General features: G+C 38.1%; 1 protein-coding gene across 1 annotated transcript in view; it reads right to left on the bottom strand.

Moving 5' to 3' along the window:
* Positions 1–23508, bottom strand: part of SPTLC3 (serine palmitoyltransferase long chain base subunit 3) — a 157243-nt gene that overhangs the window by 102777 nt on the left and 30958 nt on the right. The window contains exon 2 of the mRNA XM_043883774.1: positions 18259–18441. Within this exon, the coding sequence (XP_043739709.1) occupies positions 18259–18441 (183 nt within the window). The remainder of the gene's footprint in view (positions 1–18258; positions 18442–23508) is intronic.

Here is a 23508-nt window from a genome sequence, read left to right as displayed (position 1 = left end):
GATGGTTGGGCAACTCTACTGATTACATTTGTAAGTTGAAATTCTCATATCAAATATATTTTCTCTCAAATAGTGAAATGCCCTTAGATAGATTTTATTATTTAAATCTATAGATTATGATAATCATACCCTTTTACATTTAACATGGAAGTGGACATATATTTGAGAGAAAATTTGATTATGTAATTCTAGGAAAATCTTTTTCAAACTACTTCTGTTTTGATTTCATACATTTTTCTCATACTGTTTTTTTTTCAACTGATCTGTCAGTTACTCTATCTTCCCAAAAATTGCTTGTGTCCTTCTATTTCTAATTTTTAATTTATCTGAAATGAAGTCATCTAAACTTATCCTACAAAAAAAAAAAAGAAAAGAGAGAGTGTATCTGTCAGTAATATGTCTGGACTATGAATGGAATTATAGTTCTAGGTTTTATGAGAAGTCTGACGCAAAATAGAGTTAGCAGTTAGTTTAGAGGAGAAGTTAAACTTTGGTTTAAGAAAGCAGTTGATTTTAGAAAGAAAAGAACCAAAATATTATGCCTACAAAATTAAAATAAAATTGATTTCAGACATGGAGCCACAAGATGCTCAAGATACCAGGGCAGAAAGAACAATGGAAATCATGGAGTTCAAATGCCCAATTGAGCTGTGAGGAAAACTAGGCTCAATTAGATGAGTAATTTCAACCCTAGTCTACCTCCAGCTCCATCTGTTCTACCAGCAGTCACTTCAGACATGTACAGGCTGCTACGTTTAAAAGAGATCGCCAACAAGAACTTACTATACAGCACAGGGAAGTCTGCTCTATATTCTCTGATAACCTAAATGGGAAAGGAATTTGGAAAAACAAAACAGATACATGTGTATATATAACTTAATCACTTTGCTGTACATCTGAAATTAACACAAACTGAATCAACTATATTCCACTATAAAATAAAAATTTTAAAAAGCGACCTATAATATGGAATATGAAGGCCAACAAATTGCCATGCCATGGAGGAGGGTGCGTGCATTGTACGGAACTCGGCACTGACTTAAGAAAAAGTCTGCAACTTCTGTCATTGAGGTCTCATGAAGGTGTGTGCCTCTCATCAGGTGCCCTGAGGAAAGGTGTGAACATGCTCTATCCTGCCCAAACTTCTGGCTCCTGGCTCAGAGATCCAGAATTTCTACCTGTGAAGAAATGGGCAGCTAGCTCTTTATTGAGAAAAATGTTCTGAAGGCAAGACATGGGGATTCTAACCAATTTTGTGGGGTAAGAGAAGACTTTCTGCTAGGGAATAATCTTCACACTCAATAGAAATTTCTATAAATTAGGCACTTGAAACTTCTCTGCTGAGGAGGCAGGGCAATTTTTAACCACATAGAGCCGTTTCTTTGTGGATGTTATAAATGCTAACTTAAATCTGAATCACCGGCTCAGTCATCTACCTGTTCCTGAGAGGGAAAAATGAGGTTGAAACCTTAGAATGCAAGAATAATGCCATTTGCCACCACAAGGATGGACCTGGAGATTATCATAATGAATGAAGTAAGTTAGACAAAGACAAATAATATATGATATTGTTTGCATGTTCAATCTTTAAAAAGGGATACAAATAAACATATTTACAAAACAGAAATGGACTCACAGACATAGAGGACAAACTTATGGTTGCTGGGGGTGAAGGTAGGGTGAGGGGGAGGGATTGTTAGGGAGTTTGGGATTGACAGGTATACACTGCTAGATTTAAAATAGATCCCTAATTGCCAACAAAGGTCCAGTCTAGTCAAGGCTATAGTTTTTCCAGTGGTCATGTATGGATGTGAGAGTTGGACTGTGAAGAAAGCTGAGTGCCAAAAAATTGATGCTCTTGAACTGTGGTGTTGGCGAAGACTCTAGAGAGTCCCTTGGACTGCAAGGAGATCCAACCAGCCCATCCTAAAGGAGATCAATCAATCCTGAATATTCATTGGAAGGACTGATGCTGAAGCTGAAACTCCAATACTTTGGCCACCTCATGCGAAGAGTTGACTCATTGGAAAAGACCCTGATGCTGGGAGGGATTGGGGGCAGGAGGAGAAGGGGACGACAGAGGATGAGATGGTTGGATGGCATCACCAACTCGATGGACATGAGTTTGAGTAAACTCCGGGAGTTGGTGATGGACAGGGAGGCCTGGCATGCTGCAATTCATGGGGTCGCAAAGAGTCAGACATGACTCAGCAACTGAACTGAACTGAACTGAACAGAACAGGGACCTTCTGTATGGCACGGGGAACTCTGCTCAATACTCTGTACAAACCTAAATGGGGAAAGAATCTGAAAAACATTAGATACATGTATATGTGTAACCGAATCACTTTTCTGTACCTCCCAAACTAGCACAACTTTGTTAGTCAACTATACTTCGATATGAAATAAAAATAAAAAAAGAATTAGATCTGGTTGGTCCAGAGAAGAAGTTCTGCTTTCTGGTTACAGAGTTCCTCTTCCTCTGCACCCATGAAGGTTCCTGCCTCTGTGTGGGTGTTTTTTCACCCCACCCCATTCCTTTGAACACGATGAGGTTTCTTTAGGAGCAGTGAATGCCTTCCAAAGGTCATTGTCCTCTAGTCTCAGGAAGGCCTCCCACAGCATTGTCACTATATCAAAATATGAATCTGGACTAGCTGTTGCAAAAGCTGAAGTACTGCAATGGGACGTATCTTTATCCATCTGCATATTTAGCTCATCACGTGGTCTACTTATTATATTTTTCTTCCTGACACAAACTGGATGTGAGAGTGAACCCCCGGCCACAAGGACACAATCATTTTCTGGAGTAGGGTATGGGAGGGTCATTGTTGCTGTTTAATTGCTAACTTGCGACCGACTCTTTGTAATCCCAATGACTGTGGCCCACCAGGTCCACTGTCCATGGGATTTCCTAGTGAAGAAACTGAAGTGGGTGCCATTTCCTTTTCCAGGGGATCTTCCTGACCCAGGGAGAGAACCCACATTTCCTGCACTGGCAGTCAGATTCCTTATTGCTGAGTCACCAGGGAAGCCTTATAGGCGGGTGGAGAAGCCGTAATAACAATACAGCCACAAAATGACCTTGTTTCTTCTGCAATATGACATTCTTTCTTTTTCCACCATTAACCTTGTAGGGTACTTTATCATTTTCCAAGTGTTATAGATTTATCTATCCTACTTTTATAGACAATTCAACAGAAAGTCAGAACATCTGAGTGGACAGATTGATGTTTGTACCAATGAATGCTCTTTTCAACAAACCACACTGCAGGGCTAAGTGAACATATCCATGGTCTATTGCAAAAAGTACTACCAAATTTGGAAGTATGTTTCTTCATTTTTGGTTTAACTGCCTTCCCATTCAGTAGTAAATAGAACTATGGATTTGTAGAGAGAGGAAAAGTCATTGTCAAACACAGTTTTTACTTGTGTGGACAATGACACTTTTCTTTTCACCTAACATTTCATTTTATTGTATTACTTCCTTTTGAGAAACAGCTGTTTCTCTTACAAGGGTTGAGCTCAGAAAAATAATAAAATATATTTGTGTTTTCCGTTTTGTTGGGAAGGGTAATTTTATTATAGGCAATTCATTGAAGTACGAGAAACACAAAGTAAGGATGGCAAAATCTGATTTTTCTTCTTAAGAAATTAGAGGTTGAAAAAAGATGGTAGATTCAGTGCTTGTATGTGTTCTACCACACATCTAAAAGCCCTGTGAAATGACAAAAAAGTGTATATTTAAGAAACAAAACCAGGGAATTCTCTGGTGCTCCAGCAGTTTGGACTCCACCACAGGGAAATCTCTGGTCTCCAGCAGTTAGGACTGCACTCTCTTATTCCTGAGGGCCCAGGTTCACTCCCTGGTAGGGAAACTAAGACCCCACAATATTGATTGTGGTGAGGGCAAAAAGTTTTTCTAAAAAAGTCTATAAACAATAGACTGTAAATATGTATATTATTTAATTAATAATAAAGTTAGATTACATTATATTATATAAAAAATAAACTATAAAAATGTCTATAAACAATAAATGCGGGAGAGGGTGTGGAGAAAAGGGAACCCTCTTACACTGTTGGTAGGAATGCAAACTAGTACAGCCACTATGGAGAACAAATGTGGAGATTCCTTAAAAAATTGGAAATAGAACTGCCATATGACCCAGCAATCCAACTGCTGGGCATACACACTGAGGGAACTAGAATTGAAAGAGACACGTGCACCCCAATGTTCATTGCAGCACTGTTTATAATAGCCAGGACATGGAAGCAACCTAGATGCCCATCAGCAGATGAATGGATAAGAAAGTTGTGGTATACATACACAATGGAATATACTCAGCTATTAAAAAGAATGCAGTTGAATCAGTTCTAATGAGGTGGATGAAACTGAAGCATATTATACAGAGTGAAGGAAGTCAGAAAGAAAAACACCGATACAGTATATTAACATATATATATATGGAATTTAGAAAGATGACCCTTTATGTGAGTAATAGGGTAATGATGACCCTATATGTGAGACAGGAAAAGAGACTCAAATGTAAAGAACAGACTTTTGGACTCTGTGGGAGAAGGCGAGGGTGGCATGATTTGAGAGAATAGCATTGAAACATGTATATTATCAATTGTGAAACAGATCACCAGTCCAGGTTTGATGCATGAGACAGGGTGCTCAGGGTTGGTGCACTGGGAAGACCCAGAGGGACAGGATGGGGGGGAGGTGGGAGGGGGTCCAGGATGGGGGATGCATGAACACCCATGGCTGATTCATGTCAATGTATGGCAAAAACCATTACAATATTGTAAAGTATTTAGCCTCTAATTAAAATAAATAAATTAATTTTAAAAAGTATTTCTTATAAAAAGTAACAAAATAAATTTTTAGTTTTATAAATCATCAATGAATCAGAAATATTGAAAGATCACAAAAGAAAAAACTTAAGAAGATCTGATCAATGTAGAAATAAGACCATAGGAAACAAACCATAGCTCTGGGTTTCTCTGGTAGCTCAGTTGGTAAAGAATCTGCCTACAATGCAGGAAACCCTGGTTCGATTCCTGAGTCAGGAAGATTCCCTGGAGAAGCCTGTGGCAACCCACTCCAGTATTCTTGCCTGGAGAATCTCCATAGACAGAAGAGCCTGGAGGACTACAGTCCATGAGGTCACAGAGTTGGACATGACTGAGCGACTAAAGTATAAAACACTTGCAGAGAAGATTGGATGTACACTAACCATAGAGGACCTCACAGCCAAAAGTCAATTACTACAAGAAATTGATATCCTGGGTGATTAATGGGGACTGATGCTGAAGCTGAAACTCCAATACTTTGGCCATCTCATGTGAAGAGTTGACTCATTGGAAAAGACCCTGATGCTGGGAGGGATTGGGGGCAGAAGGGGACCACAGAGGATGAGATGGTTGGATGGCATCACCGACTCGATGGACATGAGTCTGGGTAAACTCCGGGAGTTGGTGATGGACAGGGAGGCCTGACGTGCTGCAATTCATGGGGTCGCAAAGAGTCGGACACGACTGAGCGACTGAACTGAGCTGAACTGAAGATCTCTTTGTTCTTCTTTGATTGGGTTGAAAAGTAAGAAGAAGCTGCATTGTCCACAGTACAAAGCGCTGAGATGGGCAGCAAGAACTGAGTGGAAGAACAATGCCCTAGTGTAGAGAGGTAGGGAACCACCCCCAACCCAGCAAGAACACAAACCACTGGTTCTGGCAACACATTTCATTTTCCTCCTCCAATCACTCAAGACAGGTGAATATGCAAGCAAATAAGGATTCTTAAATACAAAAATAAGCACAAAACAAAATGCCATCACTACTGTAGCAAAACTAGTCCAATAAGAGGCATGAAATTCAATAAGCAAAACTAACTTTGAGTGAAAAGACTTAATACAGCAAACAGAAAACAAACTAAAAAAATATGTAACATGTTTAGAAAGACACAACAAAAAATTATATCCTTCAACATGGAAACTTACATCACCATATGTAAAATAGATAGCCAATGGGAATTTGCTGTATGGCTCAGAGAACTCAAACAGGGGCTCTGGAACAGCCTAGGGGGGTGGGATGGGGTAGGAAAAGGGAGGGAGGCTCCAGAGGAGAGGACATATGTATGCCTATGGCTGATTCAAGTTGATGTTTGGCAGAAACCAACATAATTCTGTAAAGCAATTATCCTTCAAATAAAAAGTAAATTAATTAAAAAAATAAACATTTAAAATGATCATAGATCTAGCTAAGAAGTAAATTAATTAAACTAGCATAGTCAGTTGACTAATCTTTCTAGGAGATAATGGGAAAGGACAGAGAAAATAACATATGAAGGAAAATCAAGAGATATGCAGGACAGGTTCAGAAGGGATTTGCATGGTTGAAGGAAGGAGGAGGAGGAGGAGATGAGGTGAAAGAAGAGGAAAAGGAGGTAAAGAAGAAGGAAGAAAGGAAATTTCTGGAGAGGAAGGAAGTTTTCACTTCTAAGACGTAAATGGTCTCTCAGGTCCTGAATGCAGAAAATAAGGAAAAAATCCACACCAAGCTACATCCTGGTTAAATTTCAAAAGGCTATAGGGAAGAATCTCAAAAGTCTTCAGAGAAGGGAGAAGGCAGTTTATAGACAAGGGAATGAGAATTAGATTGCCTCAAGCTTTCCGTAGGGGTGTGTGTGTGTTTGTTAGTTGCTCAGTAATGTCTGACTCTTTGCGACCCTATGGACTGTAGCCCACCAGGCTGACTCTGTCCATGAGATACTCCAGGCAAGAATATTGGAATGGGTTGTCACTTAGATGACAAAAGTGGAAAAAAATTGAGAGAAAACTATTTTTAACTTAAAAATCTATCCTCAGCCAAGCCAGCAAACAAATGAAAAATCCAAATACAAACATTCTGGTATATGTAAAAAGTAATGAATTTAACTCTCTTTTCTGTAATAACTGAGCATGTACCTCAGTAAAACAATGAAATAACTACAGAGGAAGACAGATGCCAATTAAAAAATAGTGAGTGAAGAAATTGACGGAATATGGTTTAACTCAAGTAGTTTTATAACGCTTGTAATATAAAGAAACAGAAACTAACAATTCATAACTAAATCACCATCTGAAGAACGAATATGTGGGGAAAGGAAGTGAAACTTTATTAAATTCTTGTGGCCAAGGGAAGACTCTAGCTACTAAATGAAGAGCGAAAATGTTGGTTGCTCAGTCATGTCTGATTCTTTGCAACCCCTTGACTCCTCTGTCCATGGAATTCTCTAGGTGAGAATACTGGAGTGGATAGCCATTCCCTTCTTGAGGGGATCTTGCCGACCCAAGGATCAAACCAGGGTCTCCTGCATTTCAGGCACATTCTTAAACTTCTGACCCACCAGGCAAGCCCAGGAAAGGCTTCCCTGGTAATCAGATTCTAAGTATATGTATTATTTATCCTAAGAGAATTATCAAAAAAATAGTAGGCGATATACTATACATGGGCTTCCCAGGCGGTGCTAGTGGTCAAGAACCTAACTGCCAATGCAGGAGACATAAGAGATGTGGGTTCAATCCCTAGGTAAGGAAGATTTGCTGGAGGAGGGCATGACAACCCACTCCAGTATTCTTGCCTGGAGAATCCCATGGACAGAGGAGCCTGGTGGGCTACAGTCCCTGGGGTTGCAGAGTTTGTGTTGCACACATGACTAAAGTGATTTAGCATGTACTCATGCAACCTATACATAACTTCTTAATAGGGATAAGGTGGAAAAAAGGCAGAACAGGGGAAACTCAATTAAATGTACCAAAAATATGAAAGGAAAAATATTTAAAATTTATAAATTAAAAGTAAGCAACAGGAAATGTGGATGTAAAATATAAAGATGGCAGGAAAGAGTTTAAACAAATGAGCGTTAAAATAATAGGTTTAGCCACATAGAATTGTCAATGTTTGACACCTGTAAGAAGTTTCATATGGTTCAAGTAAGTAACTGCTCATAGGTTGTATTATTAAAAGGGAGTTTTCACATTTGTTTTACAGATAAATCTATGTTTCTCATCAGAGGTGTACATTTCTGAAAATGATAAAGGCTGAAAATAAAGAGATGAATATTGAAGAAAATGCAGATATATAAATATTAATGTCAGACAAAACAGAGTACAAGGTAAAAAAAGTAAGTTAACAGGAAAAATCCATTAAGAATGATAAGAACAATGATCTTTTGTGTACCTGAGAGTTACATTGAAATACACTAGAAAAAAAAAAGCCTAAGATATGTACAATCACAGTGAAAGGCATTAACACATATTTCTCAGAAATTATAAGTTTGAGAGGGGAAAAAATATTGGTGAGGGTGGGATGATTTCAGAGAATAGCATTGAAACATGTATATTATCATATGTGAAACAGATCGCCAGTCCAGGTTGGATGCATGAGACAGGGTGCTCAGGGCTGGTGCACTGGGATGACCCAGAGGGATGGGATGGGGAGGGAGGAGGGAGGGGGGATTGGGGTGGAAAACACATGTAAATCCATGACTGATTCATGTCAGTGTATGGCAAAAACCACTACAATATTGTAAAGTAATTAGCCTCCAATTAAAATAAATAAATTAAAAAATAAAAACAAACAAAAAATATCATAATTAACAAGTTTGTTATAATAGATCAAAAGACAATATACAGTTTTCTATGACACACATGAAATTCCAATACAGCTATCTGAGAAGCTGTGACAACTAAAAAGAGAATTCATTAAGTTGGGAGTTTTTGAACTTAAAATATGAAAATAGTAATAGCTTTCCTGTATGCCATCAATAACTAATTAGAATCAAAGATAGGGGAAAAGTACTACTTAAATAGTACCATCATCAAAAACTTGTACCCAAATAACTATAATAAGAGAAAATGATGACTTTAGAATAAGAAAAGCTAAAAAAATTAAATAATAAATAAAAATTAAAAAGAAATAAAATTTTATTAGAGGACATAAATATTTAAATAAAAGGAGAGACATACCACCTTTCTGAATGAGAAGACTAAAAAGAATAATATTATATTGTTATTAAGATGTCAAATTTTCCAAAGTCAAAACATATAGATTTAATACATTACCAATTTAAAGCAGCAACATTTTCTTCTTAAAAATTCAATACCTGAAAAGCTAATTCTAAGGTATATAGAAAGAAAATCTTTACAAACTACTTGAAAACTTGTAAATTTGCCTAAAAAAAGCAACACGTTGGCCAATATTTCATATCAGTGGGTAAAAAGTAATTGAACTATTCAATTACCGATACTGAGACAATTTAAAAATTCCTTGAAAAAGTAGTCCTCCTCATAACTCTTCTAGACTTCAGATACAACAAACTGCAGTAATCAAAACAGGGTGGTATTGCTATGCAAATGTGCATAGATAACAATGAAACTGAATAGAGAGCAGGAAAATAAACCCACCCATCTACAGTCAATTAACCTTCAACAAAGGAGGCAGAATATAAAATGGGAAAACATCTCTTGAGCAAATGGTGCTGGCAGAGGTGGGCAGCTGCATGTAAACCAGTGATGGTACAGCATACTCTTACACTACACTCAAAAGGGCTTAAACATAAGACATGACACCATGAAATTCCTAGAAGAGAGCCTAGGCAAAATGTTCTCTGGCATAACCAGTGTTTTCTTAGGCCAGTCTCCCAAGGCAGTAGCAATAAAAAAATAAACAAATGATATGTAATTAAATTTACAGGCTTTACAGAGCAAAGGAAACCACTATAAAACAACAGCTAAATGAAAAGGCATGACATGGGAGAAAATATTTGCAAATGATGTGACAGACAAGGGCTTAATCTCCAAAAGATTAAAACAGCCCACACAACTAAAGAACAACAACAAAACAAACAACCAAACTGAAAAATGGGCAGAAGACCTTAGTGCACATTTCTCCAAAGGAGAAATACAGATGGCCCACAGGCACGTGAAAAGATGCTCCACGTCACTAGTTATCAGGGAAATCAAATCGAAACTGCAATGAGGTACCACCTCACAGCAGTCAGAACAGCCATCACTAAAATATCTACATGTAACAAATCCTGAAGAGGGTGCAGAGAAAAGGGAATCCTCTTGCATCGTTGGTGAGAATATAAATTGGTGCAGCCATTGTGGAAAACAGTATGGAGATGCCTCAGAAAACTAAAAATAGAATTATCATATGATCCAGCAATCGCACTCCTGGGAATATATCCAGACAAACTGTAATTCGTAAAGATACATGCACTCCTGTTTGTAGCAGCACCATTCACAATAGCCAAAACATGGAAACCACCTAAACGTCCATCCACAGATGAATGAATAAAGATGTGATACATGTACACACAATGAACTATTACTCAACCATGAGAAAGAACAAAATAATGCCTTCTGCAGCAACATAGCTGGAACCAGAGATTATTATACTAAGTGAAGCAAATCAGAAAGAGAAAGACAAATACCATATGATATCACTTATATGTGTAATCTGAAGTGTGGGACAAACGAACCTATCTGTAAAATCGAAACAGACTCAACAGACACAGAGGACAGGCTTGTGGTTGTTGGGGTGTGGGGGTCCGGAGTGAGATCGGGGTTGGTAGATGCAAACTATTACATCTAGGGTGAGAAAACAGCAAGGTCCTAATGTATAGTGCAGGGAACTATTATCAATGTCCTGTGATAAACCATAATGGAGAAGAAGATTAAAAATATAATCTTCTTATATTCTATATGTATTTTATATTATATTCTTATATTTTATATATACTATATATATTGTGTGTGTATATATATAGAACTGAGTCATTTTGCTACATAGTAGGGATTGGCACAACTCTGTAAAACAACTTTACTTCAATAAAAAAGTAGCCCTCCTACTTCACAGAGCACATGGAATTAAATCCTAGATGAGTTTGTAGATTAAATGAATAAATACTCCAATTAGAGCACAAGGAATTAAATCCTAGATGAGTTTGTAGATTAAATGAATAAATACTCCAAATTATAAAAGTACTGAATGAAATCATCGGAAAATTTTTTATCTTTCTTACAAGATGAAAATAGCCTTCCTAAACTACTCCCCCTTCACAAAGAGAAAGGACAGCAAAAAATAGCAAAACCAACAACAAAGAAAACATAAAGGAGGTGTTTGATACATGTGACTTAAAAATTAAAAGATATATGTATGGCTAAATATAGCATAGAAAAAGTTAAAAGCCTAGAAATAGAATTGAAAAAATAATTAAAACAGATTTAAGAGCCAAATTATTGATAAAGGATATATAGAAAGAGCTTCTCTCAATAAATAAGAAAAATAATTTAATAAAATTATGAGCAAATGATATCAATAGGTAATTCAAGAAGAGTAAGCATACATGAGAAATAATCATGTGAAAAGCTCAGTCTCATTATTAACCAGGGAAATGCAAAAAAACACAAGAACATTAAAAAAAAAGCTCCCTTATCAAAACGGAAAAAATAAGAAATATTTTGATAATATCAATGTATCAAGTGCTGACAAGAAAGCAAGCACTCTCGCCTACTACTAGAGACATGCTATGCAATCTTTTTTAAAGGCAATTTGCCAATATTTTGGAAGATAAAATGTTTATTTCTTGGGCCCAGAAAGTCATTTCTATGCGTTATCCTTGAATAAATGCATCAGTTCAGTTCAGTTCAGTCGCTCAGTCGTGTCTGACTCTTTGCGACCCCATGAATTGCAGCACCCCAGGCCTCCCTGTCCGTCACAAACTCCTGGAATTTACTCAAACTCATGTCCATCGAGTTGGTGATGCCATCCAACCATCTCATCCTCTGTCGTCCCCTTCTCCTCCTGCCCCCAACCCCTCCCAGCATCAGGGTCTTTTCCAAGGAGTCAACTCTTTGCATAGGTGGCCAAAGTATTGGAGTTCCAGCTTCAGCATCAGTCCTTCCAATGAACACCCAGGACTGATCTCCTTTAGGATGGACTGGTTGGATCTCCCTGCAGTCCAAGAGACTCTCAAGAGTCTTCTCCAACACCACAGTTCAAAAGCATCAATTCTTTGGCACTCAGCTTTCTTCACAGTCTAACTCTCACATCCATACATGACCACTGGAAAAACCATAGCCTTGACTAGATGGACCTTTGTTGGCAAAGTAATGCCTCTGTTTTTTAATATGCTATCTAGGTTGGTCATAACTTTCCTTTCAAGGAGTAAGCGTCTTTTAATTTCATGGCTGCAGTCACCATCTGCAGTGATTTTTTTAGCCCCCCAAAATAAAGTCTGACACTGTTTCCACTGTTTCCCCATCTATTTCCCATGAAGTGAGGGGACCAGATGCCATGATCTTAGTTTTCTGAATGTTGAGCTTTAAGCCAACTTTTTCACTCTCCTCTTTCACTTTCATCATGAGGCTCTTTAGTTCCTCTTCACTTTCTGCCATAAGGGTGGTGTCATCTGCATATCTGAGGTCATTGAAGCATTATTTTCAATAATAAAAAAGAGAATAAAAATAAATCATATAACCCTACTATACAATACCATCATGTAGCTATTAAAAACAATGAAGGTAATTCTCTTCTGGCAGGTAAAGATCTTCAGTGTACAATTTCTTGAAAAAATAAAAAAGACAGTCACACACAAATGTATATTATGAACATACCTTAAGGAAGGGAAAGGATGAGTACAAATGAGCATGTGTGTAACTAAGTGCATGAAAAAGAAAGGGAGGATGAACATAGCTTTTGCTGGCTATTTCCATAATAAAAAGGAAAGGGAAAAAAGACACAGGAAGAGGCTAGTCATAACCCACTCATTCCACACGTTGGCTTAGTACTAGTTGATAGATGTTAGCAAAGCTCTACCTTACCAAGATCCATCATCCTTGCTACTACTCTTGTTAAAAAACCTACCACTGCGGATTCCTTCTTGCTAAGGGAAGCAGAAAGGTCTATATCGTGAAAGAAATAAAACAAAATGAATTGACCAACATTTTAATGGCACATCAGAAATTGCATGCCTGTGGGTGTTTGGATATTTGGATATTTGTGTATATCCAAACAAACGCTGGGGCTTCCCAGGTGGCTCAGTGGTAAAGAACCCACCTCCAGTGCGGGAGATGCAGGTTTGACCCCTGGTTTGGGAAGATCCCCTGGAGGAGGAAATGGCAACCCACTCTAGTATCCTTGCTTGGGAAATCCTATGGACAGAGGAGCCTGACAGGCTACAGTCCATGGGGGTTTGCAAAAGAGTCAGACACGACCTAGAGACTAAACAACAACAACACACTAAACAACAACAAAATAAATGTTGACCTGAAAACTCACCATGGGTGGTTATAATCTGATTTTACTAATGGTCTTATTTTACAAACTATTTCTCAAACTTTGATTTTGAAGTTTTTTCCCCAAATCTAGATGCAATAGTGGAAAATATGCCTTTCTTGTGAGGGTGCATTTGATTTTGAGAAGCAGCCAGGAGGTATTTGGAACCAAGCTTGGTTGGGGAGTCCGAGGATACTACTGCTGGTGACCCCTGCTGCCTTAAAGGCAGCCTTTAAAGCTGGTGATTTCCAGATGGATTTAATGAAGAAAGTGAGGGGGTGAGCTGTGCTGATACCTGAAGGAAGAGGGATCATTCTGAGCAGAGGCAAAGGCAAAGGAGAAATCCTTGCGGTAGATGTGAGGGGCTGTGTTTGAGGAAGAGGAAGAAGCTTGTGGAACAGGGGCAGGGCTCATCGAGGGGGCGGTTCTGTAGCACCTCGAGGACTTCCGGCTCTTACTCTGAGCGAGAAACGAAAGCGTTAAAGGCTTTCGGCCAGAGATGCTCATGTGAACCGACTTGGGTTTAAAAAGATCATGTTGGTTGTTAACTGAGAAGAGAATGAAGGGACTGAACCGTTCCCACCCCACAAGCTGCTGGCTAATATGTTGGGTTCCCAGGGAAACTCTCTCATTTTGGACCCACCCAGACCCAAACAGGAAGCCCAGCACTGGGCTGTCTGTTTGCTTTGGACAAAACCATGCCTCACACCCAGTGACCTTCCTCAACCCCATCCTTCAAAACACTCCGGAGAAAGTCACGCTGCACCAATCCTGCTGTTGTTTTAGAACTGCCAAGTATGGATAAGAAAGAGCAAGCTTTAAGTCATGCAAACATTTGGAGATTTATGTCCAAATTTTCTAGTTACAGTTTGCTGAAACGTTTTTGTTATATGTGGGAGTAAAAATCTCTGGGGATGAGCCAGAAATATCTGGGCTTTACTTGTAGGGCTCTGGGACTACCTGGGTCTAACGGAAGCATGGTATTGCAACTGATAAGTCTTATACCAGGAGGGGCCACAGGGACTGAGACACACAGCTGTTCTTGAAGTTTTTAAAATCCCTGACAATGCTTGATATGCCTTTGATTATATTTTCTGACATCCTATTCTGGATTTAGCAAAGTTGGGCCATGACATCACTGAGAAAGTACTATAGCTGGAGATCTTTAATACACTGCAATTCAACTCTAAAGTTGCCTTTAAAGGGTTAAAAGAAGAATTGAAGCAAAATATTGAAACCTTGTATCTGTCTGGGTTGTCTTTTTTCCTTGTTAGTGTCTTGATTATTAATCAAGTCTGTTGAGATAGCAAGTGCTCTGGGTCTGAGATTTTTTTAGTGCTCTTTTGGAGGGAGATTTTGCTTTTTTTTTTTAAATCTTTTCACTTAGTATTACTAACTCAGTCCTCAAGTGATGGGTGTGCCGCTGCCATTCCTGTATCTGACCAAAGAAGAAATTTGAGATTATCCTGGTTTCTTCCTCTGTCTTATTTTCCATATACTCAGCAACCAAGACTTGTTGATTATACCTCCTAAATATCTTTATAACCAACTTCCTTTTCTTCATTCCATCTGCCTCTTCCCCAACTCAAGCACATATTAACTCCTTCCTAGATTATTATAAGGATTTTTATTGTCACATTGCTTCTAGTCTTGAGTCAGAATTCCATCTCTGCCATTTATAACATTCTCTAAAGTTCTCTGTCCTCTTCGCACCCTTTTTCTTTTTCTCTTCCATAGACCTTCCCTGGGAGGTCACATCCACTCCTATGGTTTTGATTAATTTAATATGCTCCAGTGTACTGAAGATGCTACAGCATCCATCTCAGACTTTTCTCTGGAAGTCTAGACCTCTATATCTGGCTGTCGATTCTTTCAACTCAGCTTGTTTCAAAGTGAATTGATCACGTTCCCCTCCAACTCCATCTTCCTTCTCTATTCCCCATCTCAATGTGATACTGCCTTCTTTGTATCCAGTTGCCCAAGTTGTAGCCCAAGTGTGGGCTTTGATTTGTACATCTCTGTAATTCCTCAAGTCAAATCAATCATCCCTAACTCTACCTCTTTTTTTTTAAATTGAAGTATAGTTGATTTACAATGTTGTGTTAGTTTCAGGTTTAAGCAAAGTGATCCAGTTATACAGAATAGATATAGATCTATCTATCTAATTAGATAAATATTCTTTTTCAGATTTTTTCCATTTACATTATTACAAGATGTTGACTATATTAATACTTCCCCATGCTATGGAGTAGGTCCTTGTCATTTATCTAATTTATATACAGTAGTGTATATCTGATAATCCCAAACTCCTCTGTTATCCCTCCACTCTCCATTTCCCCTTTGGTAACCATAAATTTGTCTTTTATGTCTGTGAGTCTATTTCTGTTTGTAAATAACTTCATTTGTATCATTTGTTTAGATTCTACATATAAGTTATATTATGATATTTGTCTGTCCAACTTACTTCACTTACTATGATAGATTTTAGGTCCATCCATGCTACTGCAAATGGGAATGATTTCATTCTTTTCTCTGGTGGGGTAGTCCTAATTCCAACCCTTAAGCATCTCTTGGTCTGTCTCTCATCACCTACCACTAACCTGGGCCCAGCCCAAGGTATCATCTAGAATTTTTGTCAACTTGGACTTCTGCCTTAGCCTCTTTATTGGATTTTTTTTTTTTTTTTTTTTTGGTCCCTGTGTTGTCCCTCCTGCAATCCACTTTTTACATTGCAGTAAACATGATCTTTCTAATCTGCAAATCTTCATTCCTCTGCCTGAAATCCTTCAATGCCTTCCCATTGTTCTTATAACAAATGTCTATGGCTTATAAAAACCCCTTATAATAAGGTCTCTGCTTGCCTCTCAAGCAGTCTTTCTCCCCACGTAATCTCACTCTCACAACATTCTGATCATTCGAATTCCTCAGTTTCTTAAACGTTCAATGCTTTCTCTTATCTCTGGGCCACTTCACACATTTCCTTTCCCTGAAGACTCCTTCCAGCTCATCTTGCCGCATGCATTGCCTTATTACTTACTTTTCCGTCTTTAGATGTCAATTTAAGTTTCTCTTCCCCCCAGCAGGCTTCACTGAACACCAAGTCCAGGTTAAATGTTCCTATTCTTTGCCTCCTTGATGTCATCTACTTACCTCTATGATACCTCTTATCAAATTCCTCTGCAATTGCTTCTTTTGTGGTTAGCTCTCCAAAACCATTATCTGCCTTAGTTATTTCTCTATTTCCAGACTGTTGTATAGTGCCTGGCACAAAATACACACTCCAAATGAATCTGACTTGCTTGACACAAGCAGCCCTCTTAGAGTGTCTTCCTTTGTACCTTGCCCAATAGGCAAAGACCTGCTCACCATTAAGTCCCAGCATAACGCCTTCCTAACTTCCTAAGAGAATCACAGGGCATAGATCCCTGTTTCCCATATCAACTTCCTCCTCCTCATCACTTTTTATCATTTGCTTTGCTCATGAGTCTTTTTTTCCATACCAGACTTCAAATTTTCTGCTGGAAGGACCTATATTTTCTTCTCCATTAGTCCCCATTACTTGGTATAGGGGCTTCCTAGTTGGCATTAGTGGTAAAGAATTTGCCTGCCAATGCAGGAGACATGAGATGTGGGTTCGATTCCTGGGTCAGGAAGATCCCCTGGAGGAAGACATGGTAACCCACTCAAGTATTCTTGCCTGAAGAGCCCCATGGACAGAGGGGATTGGCCAGCAACAGTCCATGGAGTTGCAGAGTCTGACGTGACTGAAGTGACATAGTACGCATGCTCTTGGTATAGAACATATGACTTAATACTTGCTAAAGGTAAGAGAGAGTTCAACAGTCAAACTGGGCCTGATTTTCCCCTGAAGATATGCTTAACTTAATTACAATTTGGTAATTTCAAAATAAGTGTTCTACATGACCTGTTCATGGTTACGTTGCTATAATAAGAGTTTAGCTTGCTATGGGTACTGGTCAGTAAGTTATAGGATTTGAGATTCTCCTATTACATGTGTCATTGATGCTTTACTTAGATGTGTTCAAGGCTCCATCATGTGGAATAATCTGCAGCCACAATTGTATATTTTAAAGCAAGTTTTAGGAAAAAGAGATTCATGGCATTGTATATCATTTGAACCAATTTTGGAAAACATGGTAAAAGGACACAGGCTCTTCACAGATGCCTGTATATTTTCCAAGTTGCCCTGTTAGCTCTATGTGAAAAGGAGATGATGTAGACATTTATACATTCACTATTGAAAATATCCAGATCAGTGGGTCTACAGTGAGGGTGATATTCCACTTTGTAAGGCATTTGGCAATGTCTGGAGACATTTTTGATTGTCACAAGTACGTGGGAGAGTTCTAATTGCATCTTGTGGGTCAAGGTCAGGGATGCTGTTAAAAATCCTGCAATGCATCCCACATCAAAGAGTAATCCAGTTTGAGATGTCAATAGTGCCAAAGTTGAGAAACTCTGACCTAGGTGAAATAAAAGTCTCACCTGTCACTCAAGCACACTTTCCTATTCCAGGACAGAATATAAATAATACTCAGCTTACAACCAGAAGACCAGAATACAGTCCCATTCATACTCTCACTTTCCTATTTTGACTTTTCACCTCTAATATGCTATTTTGATATCTATCTCATGGGATTGTTTTAAAAATTATATTTATGGCAATGTATATGGAAACCTTTAGTTTAGCCTGGCAACTAGTAATTGCTCAATAAATATTGTAAAGAAAACAAGTCCATGAATACATGGGTAACTTTGGGGGGTTTTACGGGGTGCAGGGGAATAGAATTTGCCTTGAGTTGTTGCTGAGCATATCACTCTTCTCAGGATCTGTACATGCATTACCACTTGTGAGAACACTTCAGAGAAGAATTGGCATTGACAAAGACTCATGGAGCTGCTCATGCGTACCTTTTGTTCTTCTCTCTCCACGGCTGCATTGCATTTTTCTATTCCCGAGTTCCTCAGAAAGTCCCTGAGATAGCCAAACAGCGTTCCAATTCCATATCCCAAGTAAGTGAAAACCATAACATGAAGAGGTGCTTCCTCAAAGGATTCCACAAATGGCTTGCAAAAATTTGAATTTCCATTTTGCTGAAAAGACAAATGGAAATGGAAAATTAGCACTCTTCCATTACAATGAACCATGATACTGAAAATTTTGAACTTTCAATCTTTTACATGTCAAAGAGCACATTTAAGATTATGAAAATACTTGGAGAAAATTGGAAGTCGATCACCGAAGAAGGTAATCAGCAATGTACATTTTATTCCACAACTCTTAAAGAAATAATTGATTCAGGCAAAAATTATGAACAGATTCTAAATCCATTAAGTGAAAAATTAGTGAGGAATAGGGTTTTTGCAAGATACCAAAGTACCACCCTGTAAATTACTCCTTAATCACAAACCTGGGATTACAGTCTTAATCAGGTAATCAAATTACATCAGAGATGTTAGGACAACTCACCATTCTATACTCTTATCATGATGTAATATTCAATATACTGATGACATATTTAAGCTGAATTTAGTGAAACTCTAATATCTAAATTCCATTTTACAAGAAATATCAGGTAAATAACTTCATGATGAGATAATCAGATAATCCACAATATGGGACTTTCTATGTGACAACTGACTTGTGTTTTGTTTTGTTTTGTTTTTCAATTTTTATTTGTTTATTTGCAGGATCTTTCACTGTGGTGCACTTGTGGAGCTCAAGTGTAGTTGCTCCACAGCATGTGGGATCTTAGTTCCCAGAACAGGGATCAAACCTGCATGCCCTGCATTGCAAGGCAGATTCTTATCCACTGGACCACCAGGGAAGTCCCATGACTTGGTTTTTAAAAGCAAAACATAAACAAGTGGGACTACATGAAACCAAAAATTTTTGTTCAGCAAAAGAAATGATCAACAAAATGAAAAGTCAACCTACAGAATGAGAGAAAATATTTGCAAACCACATAAGATAAATAAATATTTGCAGATCACACCTGATAAGGGGTTAATAATAATAAGGAACTCATTCAACTCAAACAATTCAATCAAAAATGGGAAGAGGGCCTGAATAAATAAAGAAGACATCCAAATAGCTAACAGTTCCATGAAGATGTGTTCAACATCATTAATCATCTGGGAATGCAAATCAAAGTCACAAAGAGATATCACCTGGCATGTGCAGACATGGCTGTTATTACAAAATAAAAGAGAGAGAGAGAGGTAACAAGTGTTGATAAGGATGTGGAGAAAAGGGAACGTTGTACACTGCTGGTGGGAATGTAAATTGGTACAATCAATATGGAAAACAGTGTGGGGGTTCCTCCAAAAATTAAAAGAACTCCTATATGATCCAGCTATCCCACTTCCGGGTGTATATTCCTAGGAAGTGAAATCGGTATGTTGAAGAGATATTTGTATTTCCATGTTTATTGGAACATTATTCACAATAGCCAAGATGTAGAAACAATCTGTTGATCAAAGGATGAATGAATGAGGAAAATGTGGCTGTGCATACACACATGGTAAATATCATTCAGCCACACACACAAGAAAATTCTGTCATTTGTGACAATGTGGATGAACCTAGATTACATTATACTGAGTGAAATAAGCCAGACTCAGGAAGACACATGCTGCATGATCTCACTTACATGTGGAATCAAAAAAAATTGAGCTCACAGAAATAGAGAGTAAACTGGTGACTTCCAGACCATGGGTGGGATAAATGGTGAGATGCTGGTCCAAAGGTACACGTCTTCAGTGATAGGATGAAGAAATTCTGGGGCCTGCTGTACAGCATGGTACCTATAGGTACTAATATTGTATAGCATACTTGAATTTGCTAAGACAGTAGATCTAAAGTGTCCTCATCTCACACACACATACACTCACACGCATAGCTAGGTGAGATGATAGGTATGTTAATTAGCTTCACTGTGGTGATAATTTAATAATGTATACATATGTTTACAATGTATACATTATAATGTACACAATAATGTATACAATAATAACTTGTATACCTCAAATACATACAATTATTATTTATTAACTACACCTCAGTCAAGCTGCGGAGAAAAGAATGAAGGGTGGGAGAGGGGACTTAAGAGACTGAAGTGGGGCTTCCCTGGTGGTCCAGTGGCTAAGACTCCACGCTCCCAACGGAGGGGCCCGAGTTCGATCCCTGACCAGGAAACTAGATCCCACATGCCACAACTAACACCCAGGGCAAACAAATAAATTAAATAAATAAATCAACATTTAAAAAAAAAAAAAGAGACTGAAGTGTACTGTATGTTTTTCCACTAGATCCTCTTTTATTGTAAAAAAAAAAAAATGGTAAGAGGACATATTTTTAAACAAATGTGGACAGGAAGTGTATATTTTTGAGGATTTGTTATTTTTGTTAGGAGTGATGGTAGTTATATAGTTGTGTGAGAGGATGTTTTAATCTTTGTTAATGCATGCTGAAGGCTTAAGGAGGGTGAAGAGTTATAACTGTTCTCTTTCAAATGGTTCATCAAAAATTAAACACATACATAAAGCAATTTTGGGAGAATGTTGAATCTAGATGCATTAGAGGCTATACTGGGGATTGTTAGATAATTTTTCCACTTTTCTGCATACTTGAAATTTTTCTTAGTAAAAAGTTAATGAAAATATTTCTCTAGAGGGTCAGCAGTAAAAAAAGCTACCTGAAAAGCAGGAGCGGCAGGTTTGATCCTGGATTGGAGTAATCTTTCTTTTTTCTTTTTTGGTGTTGTCAATATTTTTTTTTATTTATCTATTTTTCCATTTATTTTTGTTAGTTGGAGGCTAATTACTTTACAATATTGTAGTGGTTTTTGTTATACATTGACATGAATCAGCCATGGATTTACATGTGTTCCCCATCCCGATCCCCCCCCCATCCCTCTGGGTCTTCCCAGTGCACCAGCCCTGAGCACTTGTCTCATGCATCCAACCTGGGCTGGTGATCTGTTTCACCTTTGATAATATACATGTTTTGATGCTGTTCTCTCGAAACATCCCACCCTCGCCTTCTCCCACAGAGTCCAAAAGTCTGTTCTGTACATCTGTGTCTCTTTTTCTGTTTTGCATATAGGGTTATCGTTACCATCTTTCTAAATTCCATATATATGCGTTAGTGTACTATATTGGTCTTTATCTTTCTGGCTTACTTCACTCTGTATAATGGGCTCCAGTTTCATCCATCTCATTGGAACTGATTCAAATGAATTCTTTTTAATGGCTGAGTAATATTCCATTGTGTATATGTACCACAGCTTCCTTATCCGTTCGTCTGCTGATGGGCATCTAGGTTGCTTCCATGTCCTGGTTATTATAAACAGTGCTGCGATGAACATTGGGGTGCACGTGTCTCTTTCAGTTCTGGTTTCCTCAGTGTGTATGCCCAGGAGTGGGATTGCTGGGTCACATGGCAGTTCTATTTCCAGTTTTTTAAGGAATCTCCACACTGTTCTCCATAGTGGCTGTACTAGTTTGCATTCCCACCAACAGTGTAAGAGGGTTCCCTTTTCTCCACACCCTCTCCAGCATTTATTGCTTGTAGACTTTTGGATAGCAGCCATCCTGACTGGCGTGTAATGGTACCTCATTGTGGTTTTGATTTGCATTTCTCTGATAATGAGTGATGTTGAGCATCTTTTCATGTGTTTGTTAGCCATCTGTATGTCTTCTTTGGAGAAATGTCTGTTTAGTTCTTTGGCCCATTTTTTGATTGGGTCATTTATTTTTCTGGAATTGAGCTGCAGGAGTTGCATTACAGGCTTACCTCAAGAAACAAGAAAAAAGTCAAATAAATAACCTAACTCTACACCTAAAGCAACTAAAGAAGGAAGAAATGAAGAACCCCAGGGTTAGTAGAAGGAAAGAAATCTTAAAAATTAGGGCAAAAATAAATGCAAAAGAAACTAAAGAAACCATAGCAAAAATCAACAAAGCTAAAAGTTGTTTTTTGAAAAAATAAACAAAATTGACAAACCGTTAGCAAGACTCGTTAAACACAAAGGGAGAAGAACCAAATTAACAAAATTAGAAATGAAAATGGAGAGATCACAACAGACAACACTGAAATACAAAGGATCATAAGAGACTACTACCAGCAGCTCTATGCCAATAAAATGGACAACTTGGAAGAAATGGACAAATTCTTAGAAAAGTATAACTTTCCCAAACTGAACCAGGAAGAAATAGAAGATCTTAACAGACACATCACAAGCAAGGAAATCGAAACTGTAATCAGAAATCTTCCAGCAAACAAAAGCCCAGGACCAGATGGCTTCACAGCTGAATTCTACCAAAAATTTAGAGAAGAGCTAACACCTATCTTACTCAAACTCTTCCAGAAAATTGCAGAAGAAGGTAAACTTCCAAACTCATTGTATGAGGCCACCATCACCCTAATTCCAAAACCAGACAAAGATGCCACAAAAAAAGAAAACTACAGGCCAATATCACTGATGAACATAGATGCAAAAATCCTTAACAAAATTCTAGCAAACAGAATCCAACAACATATTAAAAAAATCATACATCATGACCAAGTGGGCTTTATCCCAGGAATGCAAGGATTCTTTAATATCCACAAATCAATCAATGTAATACACCACATTAACAAATTGAAAGATAAAAACCATATGATTACCTCAATAGATGCAGAGAAAGCCTTTGACAAAATTCAACATCCATTTATGATTAAAACTCTCCAGAAAGCAGGAATAGAAGGAACATACCTCAACATAATAAAAGCTATATATGACAAACCCACAGCAAGCATTACCCTCAATGGTGAAAAATTGAAGGCATTTCCCCTGAAATCAGGAACAAGACAAGGGTGCCCACTCTCACCACTACTATTCAACATAGTTTTGGAAGTTTTGGCCACAGCAATCAGAGCAGAAAAAGAAGTAAAAGGAATCCAGATAGGAAAAGAAGAAGTGAAACTCTCGCTGTTTGCAGATGACATGATCCTCTACATAGAAAACCCTAAAGACTCTACCAGAAAATTGATCCTGGATTGGGAAGATACCCTGGAGAAGGAAATGGCAACCCACTCCAGTATTCTTGCCTGGGAAGTCCCATGGACAGAGCAAACTTGCGGGCTACGTCCACGGGGTAACAAAAGAGTCAGACATG

This window comes from Cervus elaphus, chromosome 23 (assembly GCF_910594005.1).
Source record: "Cervus elaphus chromosome 23, mCerEla1.1, whole genome shotgun sequence".
NCBI classification, from domain to species: Eukaryota; Metazoa; Chordata; class Mammalia; order Artiodactyla; family Cervidae; genus Cervus; species Cervus elaphus.
Note: the sequence above shows the minus strand (reverse complement) of the source record. Positions and strands in the feature narration are given on the sequence as shown.